Source organism: Pagrus pagrus (genome assembly GCF_965226575.1).
Source record: "Pagrus pagrus genome assembly, chromosome: 22".
NCBI classification, from domain to species: Eukaryota; Metazoa; Chordata; class Actinopteri; order Spariformes; family Sparidae; genus Pagrus; species Pagrus pagrus.
In genome coordinates this window covers 7707337-7726416 of record NC_140204.1, presented here as the reverse complement: position 1 = coordinate 7726416, position 19080 = coordinate 7707337, and the positions used below count along the sequence as shown (strand labels likewise).

The 19080-nt window shown below is 43.2% G+C and overlaps 1 protein-coding gene across 1 annotated transcript; it reads right to left on the bottom strand.

Annotated features, from left to right (window-relative positions):
• Window positions 1–87: 87 nt before the first annotated feature.
• pnp5a (purine nucleoside phosphorylase 5a) lies at window positions 88–3330 on the bottom strand. Its single transcript, XM_084344067.1, has 6 exons — window positions 3129–3330; window positions 2195–2364; window positions 2001–2104; window positions 1647–1822; window positions 1359–1549; window positions 88–786 (listed from the first exon to the last, which is right to left on the bottom strand). Exons 1-6 carry the CDS (start codon window positions 3149–3151, stop codon window positions 569–571), a joined length of 882 nt encoding a protein of 293 aa, XP_084200193.1. The 5' UTR covers window positions 3152–3330; the 3' UTR covers window positions 88–568.
• Window positions 3331–19080: the final 15750 nt, after the last annotated feature.

Sequence of the window (19080 nt, the reverse complement as noted above, 5' to 3'; positions counted from 1 at the left end):
GATGACTCTGTGTTGAATCTGTAAATCAAGGCTGACATGGTGATTGTTTCACGGTTGTGATGAGTAAAGAACAACACAGACACTCACTATAGTAATAAATAGTACCTTTAGTAACAACATTCATATTAAAAAAAGCACAATAAAATACCTTAAGTCCACTAATGTACACGTTTCAACAACAAAATATTAAGATTTTTACATCGGATTTCTCGCTCATTGTTAAGTTAAATTGCAGACATTTATACAAGCTGATCACATATTTTAAGTTAGAACAAGTACGCCCATTTTAAAATGATACAAAAAAGAAAAAAACAACTGAGAAGGGCCTTTTTTACCATCTGGAGCCGCTCGACAGGAGGAATGTAAAGCACAGTGACATGAAAACAAAACATTGTGTGCGTTCTGTGTTTCTGTTTGTATCCAAGTGAGATTCTTTATAAAGGGACTACGATTCATTCATCTGTTGACCTAAGACTAAAAACAGCCCGACCGCTCACCTAAATAATGATAATAATTTGGATTTTCTTTGGCATCTTAGCACAAAATCTGAAGCCCAGCGCGCCGTCTCTTAGGCGAAGTTGTTGTTGTGCTCGATCCGGGTCACCATGGTGGTGACCAGCCGCTCCAGCTGCTCCGCTCGCTGCTTGCCCGTCTGAAGGACCTCCTCGTGATTGGCCTTCTCCTCGCTGTCGTAGTCCATCACCGCCTGGTTGGTGATGAGCGAGAGGGCGAAGACGCGCATGCCGCAGTGACGCGCGATGATCACCTCGTGGACTGTGCTCATGCCTGAAGAGGAAACGATGGCATTTGTAATGTGACGTCGACCTTTTTAATGTGATGTCACGCTAGCATTGCTAGCTTCAGTCAAGAAGAATTAACACAAGAATTAAATAATGAGAATACATAATTCAGCTTTAAAAGCTTTGATGTTAGCATGCTAGCAGCTAGCCCCAGGCCTGAAAACCTCTTTCTAGCAGCGACCAAAACTCCTGTGCTAGCAGTGTAAACACCAACAGTGGTAAACACTGGCAGTCTGGCTAGCTGCACGGCTAACTGAGCTATAAATCAAGGTGGCTGATTCCTACATAATGCAGCTTTAAAGGTGCGAAATTGGGAAATTCTGCGAAATTCATACTCCAAACAACTCAAACACAGCCGCTAACTGTTGCTAACTGTGGCTGCTGTTAGCTAGTAAGCTCAGTGTTGCACTTTCGGACTATTATCTCTTGAGGAACAAAGTGGCTAGGCGCTAGCTGGTTAGCATGCTAACTTCAAAACTGTATTTTGGTTTAATTCAGTAGTTTATATCTATAAATTATTCTGTTTCGGTGGCTGATAGTCACGTTACAAGTACTCACCAACAGCATCAGCGCCCAGTTTGTGCAACATGCGGCACTCGGCGATGGTCTCAAACGAGGGTCCGCCCAGCACGCAGTAGACTCCCTCCTTCAGGAAGTCAGCGTAGCCGAGCTCCTGCCCCACGTCCATGGCCAGCTGCTGCAGCTCTCTGTCGTAGGCGTCGGACATGCAGGGGAAACGCACGCCGAACCTGCGAGGGGAAGAAGACGAGACACGGACGGAAGGTTTAGTTTATTATCATAAAGTCCTTCACAGCACCTTCACAGTAGGAAACCGATCTCACCCACCTCTCATCGTTGGGTCCAGAGAGCGGGTTGTTTCCGGCGAAGCCCGGCATGTTCAGGTGGTCTTTGATGACCATGATGTCCCCCACTTTAAAGTCCTGGTTGAGGCCCCCGGCTGCGTTGGTCAGCATCACAGTCTCCACGCCGAGCAGCTTGAAGATGCGTATGGGCAGCGTAATCTGGAAACACACACACATACACACATACATTAACATTACATAACCAGACCGAGGTCACTTTGGTTTAAAGGATCCTTCCAGCAGCGTGACTGGATGTGGAGCAGAACAGATTTCACAGCAAATTGCTCCCTGATGCAGTCAGTTGCAAGAGTTCAAACACACACACACACACACACACCTTCTGGATTGGGTAGCCCTCGTACAAGTGGAAACGCCCCTGCATGCACACACAAGGCCTCCCCTTCAAGGTGCCGAACACCAGCCGCCCTGCATGCCCGTGCACTGCAGGAAAAACACAAACCAGTCAGTTAAAACCAACAGTGAAGGGAAACCGGTCGACAAGCGAGAGGTTCTGTTGTCGCTGGAACTCACCGGTGCTCTGTGGGAAGTTGGGCACGTCCTTGTAGTTGAAGGCGACCTGGTCCTTTAATAAGTCGGCCAGGCCTCCGAGGCCCGAGCCGCACACGATGCCCACTATGGGTCGGATGTCCGTCTGGGCCATCAGCCAATCGGCGGTGGCCTTGCAGTCCTCGTAGCTGAAGCTGGACGACATGGGAAGAGGGTGGGAGGTTAGGACGACCATCAAACAGGAATCAATACGTTAGAGGAAGTCTTATTTTTAAATTATTTGAATGATCAGAGCGAGAAGAGCGCGGGGAGCTCGTTTCAAAGACCCGGAGTCTTTTTCTCACCGACTCTTTTGCCTCATAATTCACTATGCAACATGTGATGTGACCATTATTATCAGATTACAGGATAATCTGTTACTAATGAGGATCTTGACTTTTGATGAGGCCACCACACACACACACACACACACACATTCCTGCAGAGTCACAGCAGTATCACGCCCCTCATGTGCCTCAGTGTGGACACGCACACTTTTTTCTTTTTTTTCTTTTCTCTCTTCTCTCTAGTCCGAGATGAAATATTACACTCACTGTGATTCATCTGCTAGTTTCACACACACTCACATGCATGAATGGATATGGGAGTTAAAGGCTGTGGCTATAAATACATAATGTGTAATGACACTTCAAAGTAAGAGCTGTAGTTTGATAATAAAGTCAGATAAATAGAAGAAGTTTATCAGAATATGCTTTTAAATCCATGAAAACTGTAAAGAAATCCCCCCTAGAATAAATGAGCTCCTCCACGGCGCATGCGCACACCTCCCTGGCCACCTGCCAGACATTCCCGGTGTATTTATTACCGTGCCGACCTGCCCATGAAGGGGACCATGTGTTCAGCAGCGTGGCAGGGGAAGGAAATCTGAAAGTACAGCGTGTTCAACAAGTCAACTCACCCCTTGCTTGCGTCTGGAAACATGGCGGAGAAGTTGGATGAGTGTCTGATGAAGGAAAAGTGGCAAAAAAATACAAATAAAAAATCAAGATCCAAAAGCGGAGAAAAAGTGAAAATCAGAGCCGAGTTGTTAAAAGAAGCAGAGAAAGAGCTTTTTGAAATGTCTTCTCTCGAGTTTGGTTCCTCTGTGAGTCTGCGGCTGCTGTCTTGTCTGTGGGGAGAGAGCGCAGCCTCCGGCTTTATTATAGGCGCAGACACCCGCACCTCCTCCCACCCCTCCTCAGCGTGACGCATGAGGCCGCTGCGCCCTCATTGGCTGGCCGGACACACCTTCAAAGCAGGAGTGAGCTTTCAGAAGTGGTGCTGCTGTCCTCCTCCTCCTCCTCTTCTTCCCAGCAGCATCCTGCCTCAGTGTGGATGTCCAGCAGGAAGCTGTTGCAACATCATCAATCGGCCTCTTATCGATCAGTTATGGTTCACGAACCATTTTTGTTTTGGACGTCACGTGTCTGTTTGTGTCTTCATGCACATCAACACACGCTGACGTTTGAGCAAAGTGCACCACAGTGCCAGGAACTGATTACCCGACAATGGACCTATTTATGAGAGTGTTTTCATCTCATGCAGCCTCCTGCCTCTGCTCCTAAACACGTCGCAGGCAGTGAAATATCTGATATTAAATGTACTTAAAGGTGCAATCTGTAGTTTTAGGGGAGACATTTTAAAGATCTTCACTGATTTATTTATTTTTAAACAAACTAAATAAACAACACAACTTTGTTTCCATGACTGAGTAGACTGAAAAACAAACAAACTGACCTTAAAGGACAACACGATCATACTGTGTTTATATGTGGCGGACCCTGCCACCTTTCTAGCTTCAAACAGTGTTCTGGGACCTTATTTTATTCAGTTATGGAAGAAATAAATATTTCTTAGTTTGTATTATTGCCTCATTAATATTGTAAATAGTAAAATTCTTAGTTTGAATTTTTTTCTACAAAAAACACAAGTAAAAGTAAAAACATGTATTTACATTTATGTACAGTTTACATACATATGAGATCATCGGATCCAATATTCAGCATTTCTCAGAGTATGGGAATTAACGCTTTTACTTTCAATCCTAAAATATACCAGACTTTGGCTACTTTAATAAAGTTTTTAGATAAACGGAGTAAAAAAAGTACCCCACTACAATATTTGCCACCAAAATGAAGTGGGAGTGGAAGTATCAGAAAATGGAAATACTCAAGTAAAGAACAAGTACTTCAGAACTGTGTTTAAATGCAGTACTCGAGTAAATGTACTTTATGCTCCACTACCTGGGTCGGACTGTAAAAAAGTTAGATTACGCTGTTTTATCATTATAAAGCTTAATTAAAGACTCAGATTAATCAATAATGCTCATTTATTTGGGGTAATAATACACATTTCTCTGTCTTCAAACACTGCTGAACGTATTTAATCCACATTTTTATTGCAGATTGTACATTTTACTCACAAACTACATTGACGCAGTTTGAAACACCTCAGTGGAATAACCTTGACCTCTCTTGAAGGTGATTTTTTTTTACAACAGGTGCATTATTCCAGAAATCGTTCATTACATCCTTCTTTGTTTTTATTGTTGACAGTAACAGTAAGTTCTCCGACACATCCTGTTTGGAGCACGTGGGCATTGTACATGAGGCAGATTTACAGCCCGGCGTGTCGTAAATAAACACTGCATTCCTTTGATCGGCTCATTTATGGCTCTTCGTCGTGCTCCTGGGATGTGTTCCAACACAAACACACACACAGACACACACAGACACACACACACACACACACACACACACACACACACACACACACACACAGACACACACACATTACCTGGACAGAACGTCCTGTCACCGATGCGCCATAATCAATAAGAAACAGGACATGGAGCAAAGTATGACACAGAAGAAAACACACATAGGCAGATCGAGTAAAAGTATCAATGACAATAGTTTAAATGTCAAAAATGTGACCGTGGCGGAGGCTGAGGCTCCAAAAACACTCTGATATCTCAGCTTAAAAGAAAATATTATGGCCTTTTACCTCTTAAGCGTCCATTACAGGACACGGTAGCTGGCAGGGGCACAAGCACTAAGAGTGCCAGAGACTTGTGTAAGAAAAACCATTGCTGCAAACTGTGCTGGTCGCTGACAAAGCTTACATAACACCCAACCACATTTGTATATTTTTTAAATATCAGGGCAAGTATTGTATAATTTATGCTGGTGAAACTCGGTGCAGTGTTTTCCCAAAAGAACGGCGAAAACACATCCAGTGAAAGTCGACCTGTCATCATTATGCAAGATAACGTAAGCCAACGACTGAACTTTGGCTTGGTTCACTTATGTTGTATTACAGAGGTAAATAGAGACCCAGGACCACCGTAAGTTTAACGTCAGCCATAACATGGCAAGCCCACACCACAACATACAGCCGTTGGACCTTGAGTTGTTGTTTGGCATTGACACAAAAGAGGACAGTCGTCAACCTTGGTGTGTATATGACTTCCTACCATGGCACCACCTCTCTGTTTGGGTGCCGTCTTCTTCATATCTCCTGTTCTTTGCTTTGCTGCAGCTGTTAACTTTGTCTGATAACCCGGTGGGAGTCGTTGACCTATTGACTTCTGCTCTCCTCCCCTCGTTTATAGCTAACACGCCTTTGGCTCAACCAATGATTGGAGGCCATCTGACTGCAGCCCGACGGCCTACTGCAACATGTTTACCTGGTCAGTTTTTTCAACCCAGAGACATGACAATAAAAACGTTCCTGGAAGTTCTCCTGACGGTGACGTTGGTAGAAGAAGGAAAAGAGAAGTCACATGGGCTGTCAGGTGTGTGGTGCTTTTCCTTTACTTTATTGTGTTGTATAGGTTCTTCACGTAAAAGATCTTGAAAGTTAAAACCCCAAAGTCCGCACTCATGGGAGCTCCTCTCAAAACACTGCTAATTTGCATGATTTATGCTTCAGTCACAGTAGAAGTGAAGCTAACTGGAAGCTGAAAACTCGACAGTGAACGGTGCTGGCTCAGGCATGTGTGAGCTGACCAATCAGAGTAGAGTGGGTATTCAGGAGGGGGGGTCTTAAAGAGACAGGAGCTCAAACAGAGCGTGAGGGGGAATACAGTGCTTCTGTAGCACTAAAGCATGTTAACCTATTCGAGTAGTAACCCCAAAAAATGCATAATTTGTTTTGAACGTGTAATTTCTTTTTCTCAAATCCAGGATTGGAGCAAAATCCTAATGTTGTCGACCGTCAATGTATAGACACTGAAGTTCTCTGCGGAGGAGGCATTGGATAGAAAAAGTCTCGACAGAGTGAGTTACTGGATTCATTATCCTGCATCGAAGTATGTCTCTCATTTCTTTCTTATTTCATAAAGCTTACACGTGATTGGTTGCAGCACTGTTGCCAGTTTGCAGGCCGAGGAATGGGGAATCTATGCAAACAGCTGTGTAGGAAAAAACAATGTAATTGAAATACTCTTTATCTCGTATATTTTGTGAGAACAATGTGAGAACAATGCCCCGAGACAAACACAGATAAACTCCCGCAGGAATTTGTCATCTCACCATCAGCTTTTTCTATTTGCTGAATACAGGCACAAGACATGGGATACGATGTCAGCAGACCCTGCAGAGGCACACCAGCTTGTGATCAGTCACGCATCTTGATTTGCATTTCCCACCAATCATCTGCTGCGTTTGATGCGATTGGCTAAGCTTGCAGAGCTAACGCAAGCTGAGATTTTCACATGGCGAAGACCTGACCTGAAATCATGGGCTTTGGACATGAGACGCTGTAACTTCATGAGACAGCTTTCAAGATGGACATGACGTTGTCTCACATGTCCGCTGAAAGGTCCTGGCCTTGAGGTCAATCCTAGCTGGATTGATTGGTTCTCCCTGTCAAAATAGGAATTGATTTCCTTCAACTGATAATTTTATCTTGTCAGTTGCAGAAGCCACATGAGGAAAACCTCAAGGATCAATACCCGGTGGTTAAAAGTGCCATATTCACACAAGCCAAGAGCATTTCATGCGTTGCACAATAATGTAGAAATAAAAAGGAATGGACGCTTTCGCTTTATAATTGCAAAGCTTGCCAAGATCTACTGATTATTACCAGCTGTGTCAGCGTTGGCTGGTGATGTTTTCACTTTGTGTGTCTGCGAGTGCCATCATGGCAAAATGTTTGAGATTGCGTGCTGCTTATCTGTTGGTTGTGGACAGATTTTGTCAGCGCAACAATGTCACGAACGTGCAAGATGCGGTCACCAAACTTTACAGGTGTGTGGCTGAGATCAAAATGAAGGCTGAGTTCGACAATGGCTGTGGTCCTACCCATGAGCACTGATGTAGTAATGCACAAATGGTTAGATCTTTTCAAGAATCCCAGTTCAAATAAAGCAGATCTCATATTCGCTGCAGTGAATATTGCCAATTTTCCCCTTCTGCTGTTGTGCTGACTGTATTTTATATGGCTCCCTCTGGCCTACTGCTGCAGAAGCCCTACAAAGATAACCTCTATTGTATTTCTGATAACACAGTGTTAGATACAGCGATAGCTAAACAATTTTGGCTGCTTGTTCTTATGGTGACACAAGAAGAAACCTGCCGACTCAACCCAAAAAACAGTTCTGATACTCTGATACACTTTTCTAGGTGCTGATGAAATAACCCACATAAAGCATCGGTGTACAGTACATCTGAGGTCGTGCAAATAACTTGTTTTTTTTGACCTCCACAAAAAAGACCTAATTCCTGGCCTTGACACTTTTCTAGACCTATATTTGAATTGCCTGTTTGTCTGTTTGCAGGAGGTTTGAGCACAGCGTTGTCCGATGCCCCACTTTCAAAATCATGAACAACACTCTGGAGCTGAATGGCCTTTTGCAGCAATCCAAGGCATAACTCCCTTCCAAAGTGTCAGCAAAAGACAATTTATCTGAATTCTTTGCTGATGTTAATCTGCCATGCTGCGTCATCTGACGCATCACTGCAAGGGGCTGTTTGACGTCAATCTATAGTGTGAGATATTGTCATCAGTCACATGAGCTGCCGAGGCCCCTCATGAGCTTCTTCATAAACTGATCCGTGAGGTCTACAATGACGTGAATGACTGTAACAGCTAGGGAGAATGGACAGCACATGTTCTGCTCCTTGTTCAGATTTAAAGTGAGTAAAGTAGGTGGAAATTGATTGATGTTAAGCTGCAGAAGCAAAGCCTCACAAGACACTCAAGTGACTACTGGAATGTCGTGTCTCAGCAGTCCTGACAAAGCGATCATTCGTCACATTCCCTTTATTGATCTGCGGTGTCACTTGAGGATGCTGCAGACAGACTTTGAAAGACTTTGGCCTTTACCTACACAATGAAATCTGTGCTGTGCTTTGTGATAGTTTGACCGGGGCTGTGCAGGGACATTTAGAGGCAGCAAACGCTCAAAGTTGTAAAGTGGCACATGGAACAAGACTTTAAAACATCCATGCACCAGCATATTTAACAGCATAACTTGTTGACTTATGGCAACCCGTTTTCAAATGCTGAATCTTAAAACCAAACTCATGCTGTTCGGCACAGATTATCTGGAAATGTGAGGGGATTACAGAGCCAGTCTTTAGCCTCCTCAGTCTGCTCACAGACCCATCAGGCCCCCCGAGAATGTCAAAATATATGTTTGATATTTAAATCTAGATGATTATATGAGTACTGGCAGCTGACGGTAAACATTCTTGCCCTCTAGCAAGTTAAAATGCCTCCCGTGGACAGGTGTTGTGAAGTAGTATTTTGCCATAAACACTAAGTGCAGTGTATCTGGGGCTTGTGCACGGTTGAATGTTGCAGCACCAATGTCCGTGTCAAATAAATAAGCTAACTTCAACTAAGGCTAACGTTAGCTTAAAATCTCACCTCCAGTTCTCACTGAAGAATAGGAAACCTGTGTTGACGTCATCTTCCCACTCATCCCCATCCATTTTGTTAGCCCTTAATGCTAATGCTAGCTAGCATACTACCCCTGACAAAAACTTAAACTCATCCAGACTCGTTTAACCTTCTACTTTTGTTTTTTTCTCACATGCTACACGTTATTAATGAAAGTTGCTGCACCACGCTAATCCCATTTATTGTTCTGGCCCTTGAGGCTAATGTCAGCTAGCATACTGCTGTTGACACCTCCACTTCTCACTGAATAGAAAACCTGTTGACCGCGCCTCCCCACTCAGTCAGACTCGTTTAACCGTCTGCTTTTGTTTTTTTCTCACTGCAACACGTTACCACAGCAAATTGTTGCTAATCTCCGTTTGTTTATGTCTGCTTCCCCATGAGATCACATGAGAGGGATCCCGTGTGAGCCCAGCATCAGTCTGCAGAGCCATGCTTCTGTACAGAGCGGTTTCCTTGTCTTATTCATTTGTTAATGTATTAATATTGAGCATGTAGTGTGTCCAGATTGCACCAAGTTCAGCACTGCACTGCAGAAATCGGATGAACAGAGCTTGAGATTTTACTCTTATTTTTTATCATAAACTTGTCTTATCAAACCTGATACTGTTAAATTTTGACTCAATTGAACTACATACCTGGAAATGTTTGTATTTTTTTCACTCGTTTTTAGTTGAACCAAACAAAGTCTCACACTTTCACACATAATTAATTAAAGTTAATGTTAATTTCTAAATGATAGAACATTTAGTTTGTTTTTATTTAGACAAATTCAGTGTTTTTCAGTACAATTTATTACATTGCTGACTGTTATCTTACCTTTTTTATGGTTAAAATAGACAAAAAACATTTTTTGTAGCACATTTTATTTATATATACAGTTCCTATATATATATGACTGTCAGACTTTGCTTTGCAGCCTTGACACTGTCAGACCAATAAAACAGAAATATGATGTTACATAAAACTACCTGGAAACAGCTAATGTTCATTGTCTCCTGCAATAAAACATACGTTACATAAAACTAAAGCACTCACTGTGAATCAGCAGTGGTTGTACATTTATGGTGAGTGTCAAATACTGCTGTTGTGTGTCCTTGTTAGGAGACATTCCTACTCACTGTTACATGAACAGCAATATGCAATAGGTACAAATAACCATGCCTTACACAGACTCATCACTGTTCTCCAGGATTATAAGAAGGGATGAAAACAACTCGAACAGGCGGGATCAACATGCAACAAAATTGTGTCCAAAAAAGTGTTCCTTTCTATCAGGACATTTCCAAAATGACACAGGTTTACGTAACCTGCAGACGGCTTATCTAACAGATAACACTGGGAAAACAACCATGTGACCGACGACTGGATAAAAGTCAAAGGTTGGGCTTTTACAGTGACACCGCCATGCAGGGTCGAGTAACTAAGGTCTGACTCAACTCTACAGTAAGTTGGTGAAGTAATCTTCAGGTCACTGGTTCAGATCCTTGCAGATTCCCTGAAAGTGTGAAGATATGGCAACCTGTCGGAGAGTAGCGCCAAACAAGTAGGGGGCAGCAGCAACATAACCAGAGTAAAGCCAACTGCTGCTCACTACATTCTTTGCTTTAGCCATCTGTCGTTAGTTAGTTATCCCAGTTAGCTGTGCAGTTAGCGGCCTTATCATCTGACCAGAGAACACAACCTTTGAGACTAACGGATGCCAGTTTGATGATTGGATGGAGGCGATTTACAGTCGCTCGAATCAGGAGTACAACTCCGTGGACGAGACGGATACTTTGCACCTTTAATTATAATTTTGTGCTCATGGTACGCAGCTCTAAATCTACTTTTTGAAATTTAAAGCTACAAAAAGGAACTTTTATTCCCCAATCTGTGCGACTTCTTGATTCATCCTCAGCACTCTGACTAAAAAAAACATTAGAATTTTATGAATTTTCCAACACGGATAAGCTCGAATCCAACCAGGTGATGGATATTAAGAATAACTATAATAACTTTACCGAAATAGCCAACCGTCTCGTCGTATAGAGGGACGGATATCAAATCCAGACTGTTACATAACCGGTGAGGAGGTTCTGTTCTGTCTGTATGTGAGAGAGCTCAGGGTGTAACACATTCCACATGAGTGCATGCAGCTGTAAAGGTTTACATCAGGGGAACATCGTGGCCGCATGTGAAAACAGTATCATGTGGTCTCATTTTCAAGGACTCTTGAAAACGCTGCACACTGACCTTATTCACACGATGGAGGGTTGGTGGGAAAATACACCTGGCAGATTATTACCTGGAATTCAGCAAAACTCAGTACAACTGATTGAATTTAGTGAGGAAATGAGTTACTGTAGGGAGCATTCCTTCCCAGCCTGAAGACTGGGGCTGTGCATATTGTTTCAGGATTCCCATGAGGTCAACACACATACAAGAGTCAACAGTGAGGTGAAAGGTGATGATAATTGAAGGGGCCAACATGTGGAGCAGGTCCAGAGACATTCACAGACTTTAACATCTCAAAAAGTTTCAAAATAAGCCCTTTCATTTCTTGAAAATGCACGCAAGATAAACCACAGTGCGCCAAATGACTGATGACACACTTTAAATGTCGGTGTGTAGCGACATATTTGGTCATTTGTGGAGTCAGTGTTATGTAACAGATGACCCACATGACCTTTTTGTCTTCTCAGGTCCCTGTGCCAAGGCACCGGTCCAACTGTGTTGCTTCCAGAAATTATGAAACAATGTTGGTGAGAGAGGGAGCCAGACACGGGAACCAACATAATAGAGTTTCAGAAAGTGTGACCCAGTTAGTAAATACCTGTCTGACTAGATAGTCACCAAAGTATGTGAGAGATATAAAAATAAAAAGCAGGGATAGAATAAGCTAACAGAACGCCCGATAAAAGAAAATAGTCATGAATATGAATAACATAACTTATGCTTGAAAAAACATTGCGAACGTGTCCTCTAGGGTGTGTTTCCAGTGGTCAAAACATGATAAAGTGCCCTCTAAGGTGTGTTTCCAGTGGACAAAACATGATAAAGTGCCCTCTAGGGTGTGTTTCCAGTGGTCAAACATGATAAAGTGCCCTCTAGGGTGTGTTTCCAGTGGTCAAAACATGATAAAGTGTCCTCTAAGGTGTGTTTCCAGTGGACAAAACATGATAAAGTGCCCTCTAGGGTGTGTTTCCAGTGGTCAAAACATGATAAAGTGTCCTCTAAGGTGTGTTTCCAGTGGACAAAACATGATAAAGTGCCCTCTAGGGTGTGTTTCCAGTGGTCAAAACATGATAAAGTGTCCTCTAAGGTGTGTTTCCAGTGGACAAAACATGATAAAGTGCCCTCTAGGGTGTGTTTCCAGTGGTCAAAACATGATAAAGTGCCCTCTAGGGTGTGTTTCCAGTGGTGAAAACATGATAAAGTGCCCTCTAGGGTGTGTTTCCAGTGGACAAAACATGATAAAGTGCCCTCTAGGGTGTGTTTCCAGTGGTGAAAACATGATAAAGTGTCCTCTAAGGTGTGTTTCCAGTGGACAAAACATGATAAAGTGCCCTCTAAGGTGTGTTTCCAGTGGTGAAAACATGATAAAGTGCCCTCTAAGGTGTGTTTCCAGTGGACAAAACATGATAAAGTGCCCTCTAGGGTGTGTTTCCAGTGGTCAAAACATGATAAAGTGTCCTCTAAGGTGTGTTTCCAGTGGTCAAAACATGATAAAGTGTCCTCTAAGGTGTGTTTCCAGTGGACAAAACATGATAAAGTGCCCTCTAAGGTGTGTTTCCAGTGGACAAAACATGATAAAGTGCCCTCTAGGGTGTGTTTCCAGTGGTGAAAACATGATAAAGTGCCCTCTAAGGTGTGTTTCCAGTGGACAAAACATGATAAAGTGCCCTCTAGGGTGTGTTTCCAGTGGTGAAAACATGATAAAGTGTCCTCTAAGGTGTGTTTCCAGTGGACAAAACATGATAAAGTGCCCTCTAGGGTGTGTTTCCAGTGGTCAAAACATGATAAAGTGTCCTCCAAGGTGTGTTTCCAGTGGTCAAAACATGATAAAGTGTCCTCTAGGGTGTGTTTCCAGTGGTGAAAACATGATAAAGTGCCCTCTAAGGTGCGTTTCCAGTGGACAAAACATGATAAAGTGCCCTCTAGGGTGTGTTTCCAGTGGTGAAAACATGATAAAGTGCCCTCTAAGGTGTGTTTCCAGTGGACAAAACATGATAAAGTGCCCTCTAGGGTGTGTTTCCAGTGGTCAAAACATGATAAAGTGTCCTCTAAGGTGTGTTTCCAGTGGTCAAAACATGATAAAGTGTCCTCTAAGGTGTGTTTCCAGTGGACAAAACATGATAAAGTGCCCTCTTAGGTGTGTTTCCAGTGGACAAAACATGATAAAGTGCCCTCTAGGGTGTGTTTCCAGTGGACAAAACATGATAAAGTGCCCTCTAAGGTGTGTTTCCAGTGGACAAAACATGATAAAGTGCCCTCTAGGGTGTGTTTCCAGTGGTGAAAACATGATAAAGTGCCCTCTAAGGTGTGTTTCCAGTGGACAAAACATGATAAAGTGCCCTCTAGGGTGTGTTTCCAGTGGTCAAAACATGATAAAGTGTCCTCTAGGGTGCCCATTCATTGGAGAAAGCGTGGTGAATCGCCCTTGGGTACCATTCTAGTTCACTTTAAATGTATCAAGAGTTTCTTCGCCCTGGTGGCCCCTTTTTCCTCTCGAATGGTTCAGCAAATGTTCCCGGGGATGACGGGACACCATTAATCTCAAGCCCTGAGTACGATCGTTGGATGACTTACTTTAGGCATAGCCTGAACTACGTGTCCGATTAAATATAAAGAGAGGCCTCAGTGACGAGGGAGCAGAGAGTTCAAGCTGGAGTTTGTGTGAGTGGTTTCTACTCTTAAAGAAGGACAAGTTCAATCACACAGCAGGAGCATCTGCAGCAATTTCTGAAGATCTCTGACCGCATGCGCTTAATTTGGCAAACCTGCTAAAATATAAACAAACACTTATGCACCCGAGGGACATCTAATAGGGTTAGGGCAACTTTAAAAGGCCAAGTGATTTGCTTAACGTGGCACCAACTGCTGTGAATTATCTGCCACAGGTTTTAAAACACTGACGTTTTCAACTCGGTTTATCTTTAACGCACAGTCTTAAAGCCACGGTTTGACGCTAACGTGGCATCGTGTCACATCAGGTCTGAGCTGCGGTGAAAAGACTTTTCTGAACAGTTACACAACTGATAGGAAGCGAGGCAAACGCTGACCAGAGCGGAGGAAGGGAAGGATATTAGTGAAATGAGATAGAGATAAAATCAGCTCGAGATAAACATGATGCACATATAAATTTGAGGCCTTTGAGTTTTTGCTGACATGGAAAAGATCAGATCAGGTCGTCATCGTTGTGAGAACTGGACTCACACTCGTGAAGGCAGAAATTAGATGAGCTATTTGCGGACTGCCATGCTGCAGCGCATTAAATAAAACGAATGGGGAAGGAGAGATTGTACGAGCACACTGATTAACAGGATCGACCAGTTTGTTCTCTTGAACGCTGGAGTTTGCAGCCCGTTTTTGAGAAAAGCGACCTGAAAACTCAGGAATTTATATTTAAATCATGAAAATCACACTTTGCCGTTTGTGGACCAGTAGTACAACACCATCGGTATCGGTTGGTATCTGTGTTTCGTCAGCGATCGAGAGTCTTGGTAGTTGCCAGTTTGTGGAAGAAAATGTAAAAATGAATGTTAGCTTACTATTATTGTTCTCGCGTACCTGTTCAACAAACCCTAAAAGATTTCACATTATTCATCTTTTCTGATGATTACTCAAAGTTTTCCAAGCCAGCAATGCGCATTCAGCGTCAGCTTTTCAGTGTATCATCGAGTATTCCACATTTTTTTCATATATTCCTGCCATTACTCAAAGTTTTTTGCCGTCCCTGAGGTCTCTCAACAAAGCCTCATGAAGATGTTTGTACAGTTGAACCTGTTCAGCCGGTCTACGTTTGAACTAATCCCTCTTGATTAGAGGAAAAAAAAGTCAAGCTTAAATAAAGCTCAACATGTTGCTCCAAAATATCTCACTGGTATTCGGTAAGCTACAGATTTGGTCATTGTGAAGGCTATAACAGCGGTTTTCATCGCTTCAGTGAGTCCTTGTACGAGACAGTATTCAAGCAGACAGGTATGCATGTCACATGAGTGGAAATTAGGTTTCTAGTCATAAGATGAAGGCTGCGGGTTTATCTTTTCCTGATGCGGCAAATCGCTGAAACTGCTTATAATTCAATTACAAGAATAAAAAACACATGCTCCAGTCTAAAGAGGTAGCAGCCTATTGTGGTTAAAAGGGCACATTTTTTTCCAGAAGATAAGGAAGTCTTGGATCTTAAGTTGAGTCACCAAAAGCTCTGATGTCTTTGCAAGCCTCGCTGAAAAGCTTGTGAGCAGTCAAGCTGTGCAGAGGTCTCCCAGGTTTGATTCAGTCACAGAAAGAAATGCAGGCCCAGCTGTTTCAAAGAAGTTACTCCAAACGTGTCATTCAAAGCTTGTACGTTATTCGACGATCCTCTTTAATAATGATTTCTTCCACCGGTGGTCTTGTTTCACTCACCAGAGTACATCTGAAAAAAATCCAGTGAAATCCTCCCGGACTACCATCGCTCTGCTGAGGAGCAGCAACGACCTCTTGAGGCTGCTTTCATCGATTACAGCTCCGTCTGCACCAAGCTTACACGTAATTTTCTTTTTTTATATATATATAATTGTTTTGTCTGTCATGGCTTACTATTTTTAAAAAAAAAATCTTTTTACTGTACTTCATCCTCATGCTCAAAAATATAATCCATGTGGATTCAGACAGGATTTTCATATCATTTTAAGTTGAGGCCTATATTTTGGGAACAGCTTCTGATTTTTGGGCCACAATGCCACCACTGCACACACTACCAAGCTTTTTGTTTTCATATGTATTCCTGAGTGTTGTTCTCACGTCAGAATTTAGTTAAAATACGTATAAACGAGCAGATAAATGTGTAACTAGGCACAAATATTGACACATTTTTCCTATTTAAACACTGCTCGTGTACTTTGTCCTGCACGTTCCTCTGTTGCTCAGCTCTGATGAGTGTGTGTTAGACAGGTGACCACCAGATGGAGCGAGAGATCAGTGTTGCTCTCTCGCTCCATAACATCATAAAAACACAACTTACTGGACAAGTATGCTCTCCTCACTCATTTTCATTGTCTCTTGTCTACTTTCTGAGATTTCATCCTGAAGATGCCCGCAGACATTTCTTCTCCAGGAGCTTTTGACTCGTCAGGTCGACGTTATTGATGTGACGGGGCTCGGTGAACTCCTCACCCAGCTGCTTCTGTGGCATCTCCCCCGAATGCTCTCAGCAGAAATGACCACAAGTTTGACCAAAACCCAGAATCTGTGCACAAAGCACCTGCAGGTCTGTGTTTAAATGTGTGCGTATGAAGCCCTCCATGTTTTTTTCTCTCTCAATTTCCTGTTTACCTGCATTTCTTTGTGTGTGTGTGTGTGTGTGTCAGTGTGGGTGTATCTGTGGAACAAGTGGTTTTTGGGGTTTTACATGCACGTCTACCCTACATTCACAGAGGCTCTCTCACACCTACACCATTTGTGAAACCCACATATAGAAAGATCTGCAACTGGTGTGTGTGTGTGTGTGTGTGTGTGTGTGTGTGTGTAGGGGAATGAAAGTGACAGAATAAAAGGAGAAACTAAGGGGGAGGGCGACTTGTGCAACATGTGATGGAAACACAAACCTTATCCTGGGCTGAGGAGACGGGTCAACAAAGAGAGGGGTGGGGGAAAAAAAGGAAGATGGAGGAGAAATAAAGGAGGGAGGCTTCCGACCGGGTCCACATTACGCCATCACGCCTCCTCCTTCATTGCTTCCCCCCCCGAGGTTCACAAACTCCTCTCTCCTCCATCTTCGTCTTTAACGTCTCCTGTTTCTGTCTGCTTCCTCTGTTCCTTCCTCTTTTCCTCGTGTCCTCTTCCAGTAAATGAATACTCTCCTTCTCTTGTCCCTTCCCCTCTCTCTCTCTCTCTCTCTCCCTCCTCCCTTGACTCCCTCTCGGTGGCCGCTGACCTCCGCGACACAGTTTTCCTAAAACTCTCGCCGGTCTGAAAACAAAGAAGCAATGTCTTGGTTTCTGTTCGTTTAGTCAGGTCACATTCTTTCATACGTACATGAAGCAGGTTAAATATGTACTGTATGAATATACTGAGCCTTTATACTGCACAGTATAAAGCCACATCTACCTTTTGGGATACATGAAGCTCGCTTATATAGTGTTTCCTTGGAGGACAAAATATGATTTGTTGTTGCCAAATCAATGACGTGGTTAGAATAGGTCAGTGGTTTGATGCTATTAAAGACAAGAGGTGATGTCCTTTGTTTTGGCGGTAATGTGAAGGTTTTTTGCAGGGAGGTAATGATCAGTGAATCTGTCAACGTAGAAATAACAGCCTCTCTTCCCAATGTGCAAACGTGTCCATCTCGCCAACGTCTTCCCAATTAGTCTGCAAGACGTCGTTGTCCTATCAGGGTGGTGGACACAAAAGGAAACAAAACAGAATCCTTTTCTTTGGTTTAGTTGAATGAAAATGGTGACATGCACCATATATGTTAATAAAGTAAGACAAACATGTGCAACATACATTTTTTTGGCAAGTACAGTAAGTGTAGTGGTGCTTTTGGCTTAATGTTACGTGAGCATGCTAACGTGCTCAAAATGAAAGTGCTAGCGTGCTCACCTTGAGCATGTTCGACTAAGTACAGTGTTCGTTATTCTAATTGCCTGATAAAATGCTCACGTTCGCTAATTAGCGCTGAGGCTAACGGGCTCAGTTTAGCAAATATTTAGTCATAAACCAAAAAAAAAAAAGAAACAGCCACATATGATTAATTAAGTAAAACAAACCAAACGTTGCCCTGATGATGACACTAAATTAAAAGTTAGAGGGAAGTTGCTCATGACCTCAGAATTTCTAAAACCTTGTATCTGACAGGATGCTGTTTATCTGCCCAAACCTAATCCCAAAGGAGTAAAAAAAAAAAAATATATGTAAAGTGATGTTATGGATCTATCCAACTGTAGCCAGCATGCCAGTTGCACATGAAGAAATGTTAAGCCAAGGAAACGTCTGCATCTGTTTCAAGGTCAAACACCAAATTCTGATGAACGTAAGAAGCTGCTAAAGTTAGTGTTACGGGGAAACACACAGCCTAGTCCCCCCTGCTGGGTTTGTAATCAACCAATGAGGTAAAATCTGCCTTCAAAGCAGCTCTGTGGGCTTTTTTTTCAGAGATGAAGAGAGGAGCAGGAAACCAGACAAAACGAATTCGACTTCTGATCAAGATACAGCGGAGACACAGGTCAGTCGTGTGCTTGGAAGCATCACTTGTTAAGAGAGATAAAACAGCTTTAACACAGGTTTTTTTTTTTTGAGTGGGTTATTTCAGGCCAGTACGGACAAGATAAACATAGTAAACTGTGACAATTTGCTTCAATGCTTCAGGTGAAGCCAACCTGCCGAGGACGCCGAGGTTGACCTCGACCTTAAAGGAGCCAAACACCCATGAAATCGTCACCCAGAAGGTAAACACACACATATAATCTGGGCCCCCATGGTCGCAGGGCCCCATTTCTCCGGATTAGGGGAGCCCCAAACTCTGCAGGACCGGAGAGGGTGTTGAGGAGGAACAACACCGGCTGGCAGGTCGGAGGGGCCCCGCAGATTGATGTGCGTGTGAAACCCGCCGGGCCAGATATTGCGCAGCGCCGGGTTCATTGTGCGCCGCGTCCCAGCTGCAGATTCATGCGTCTGCGTCCCGCCTGGAGGCTCTCATCTGAACATACGGTAAATTTAACTCCGGTCAAAACAAAGTTAAAAGGCAGCCTTTGAATGGTGGGCTGACATGTTGG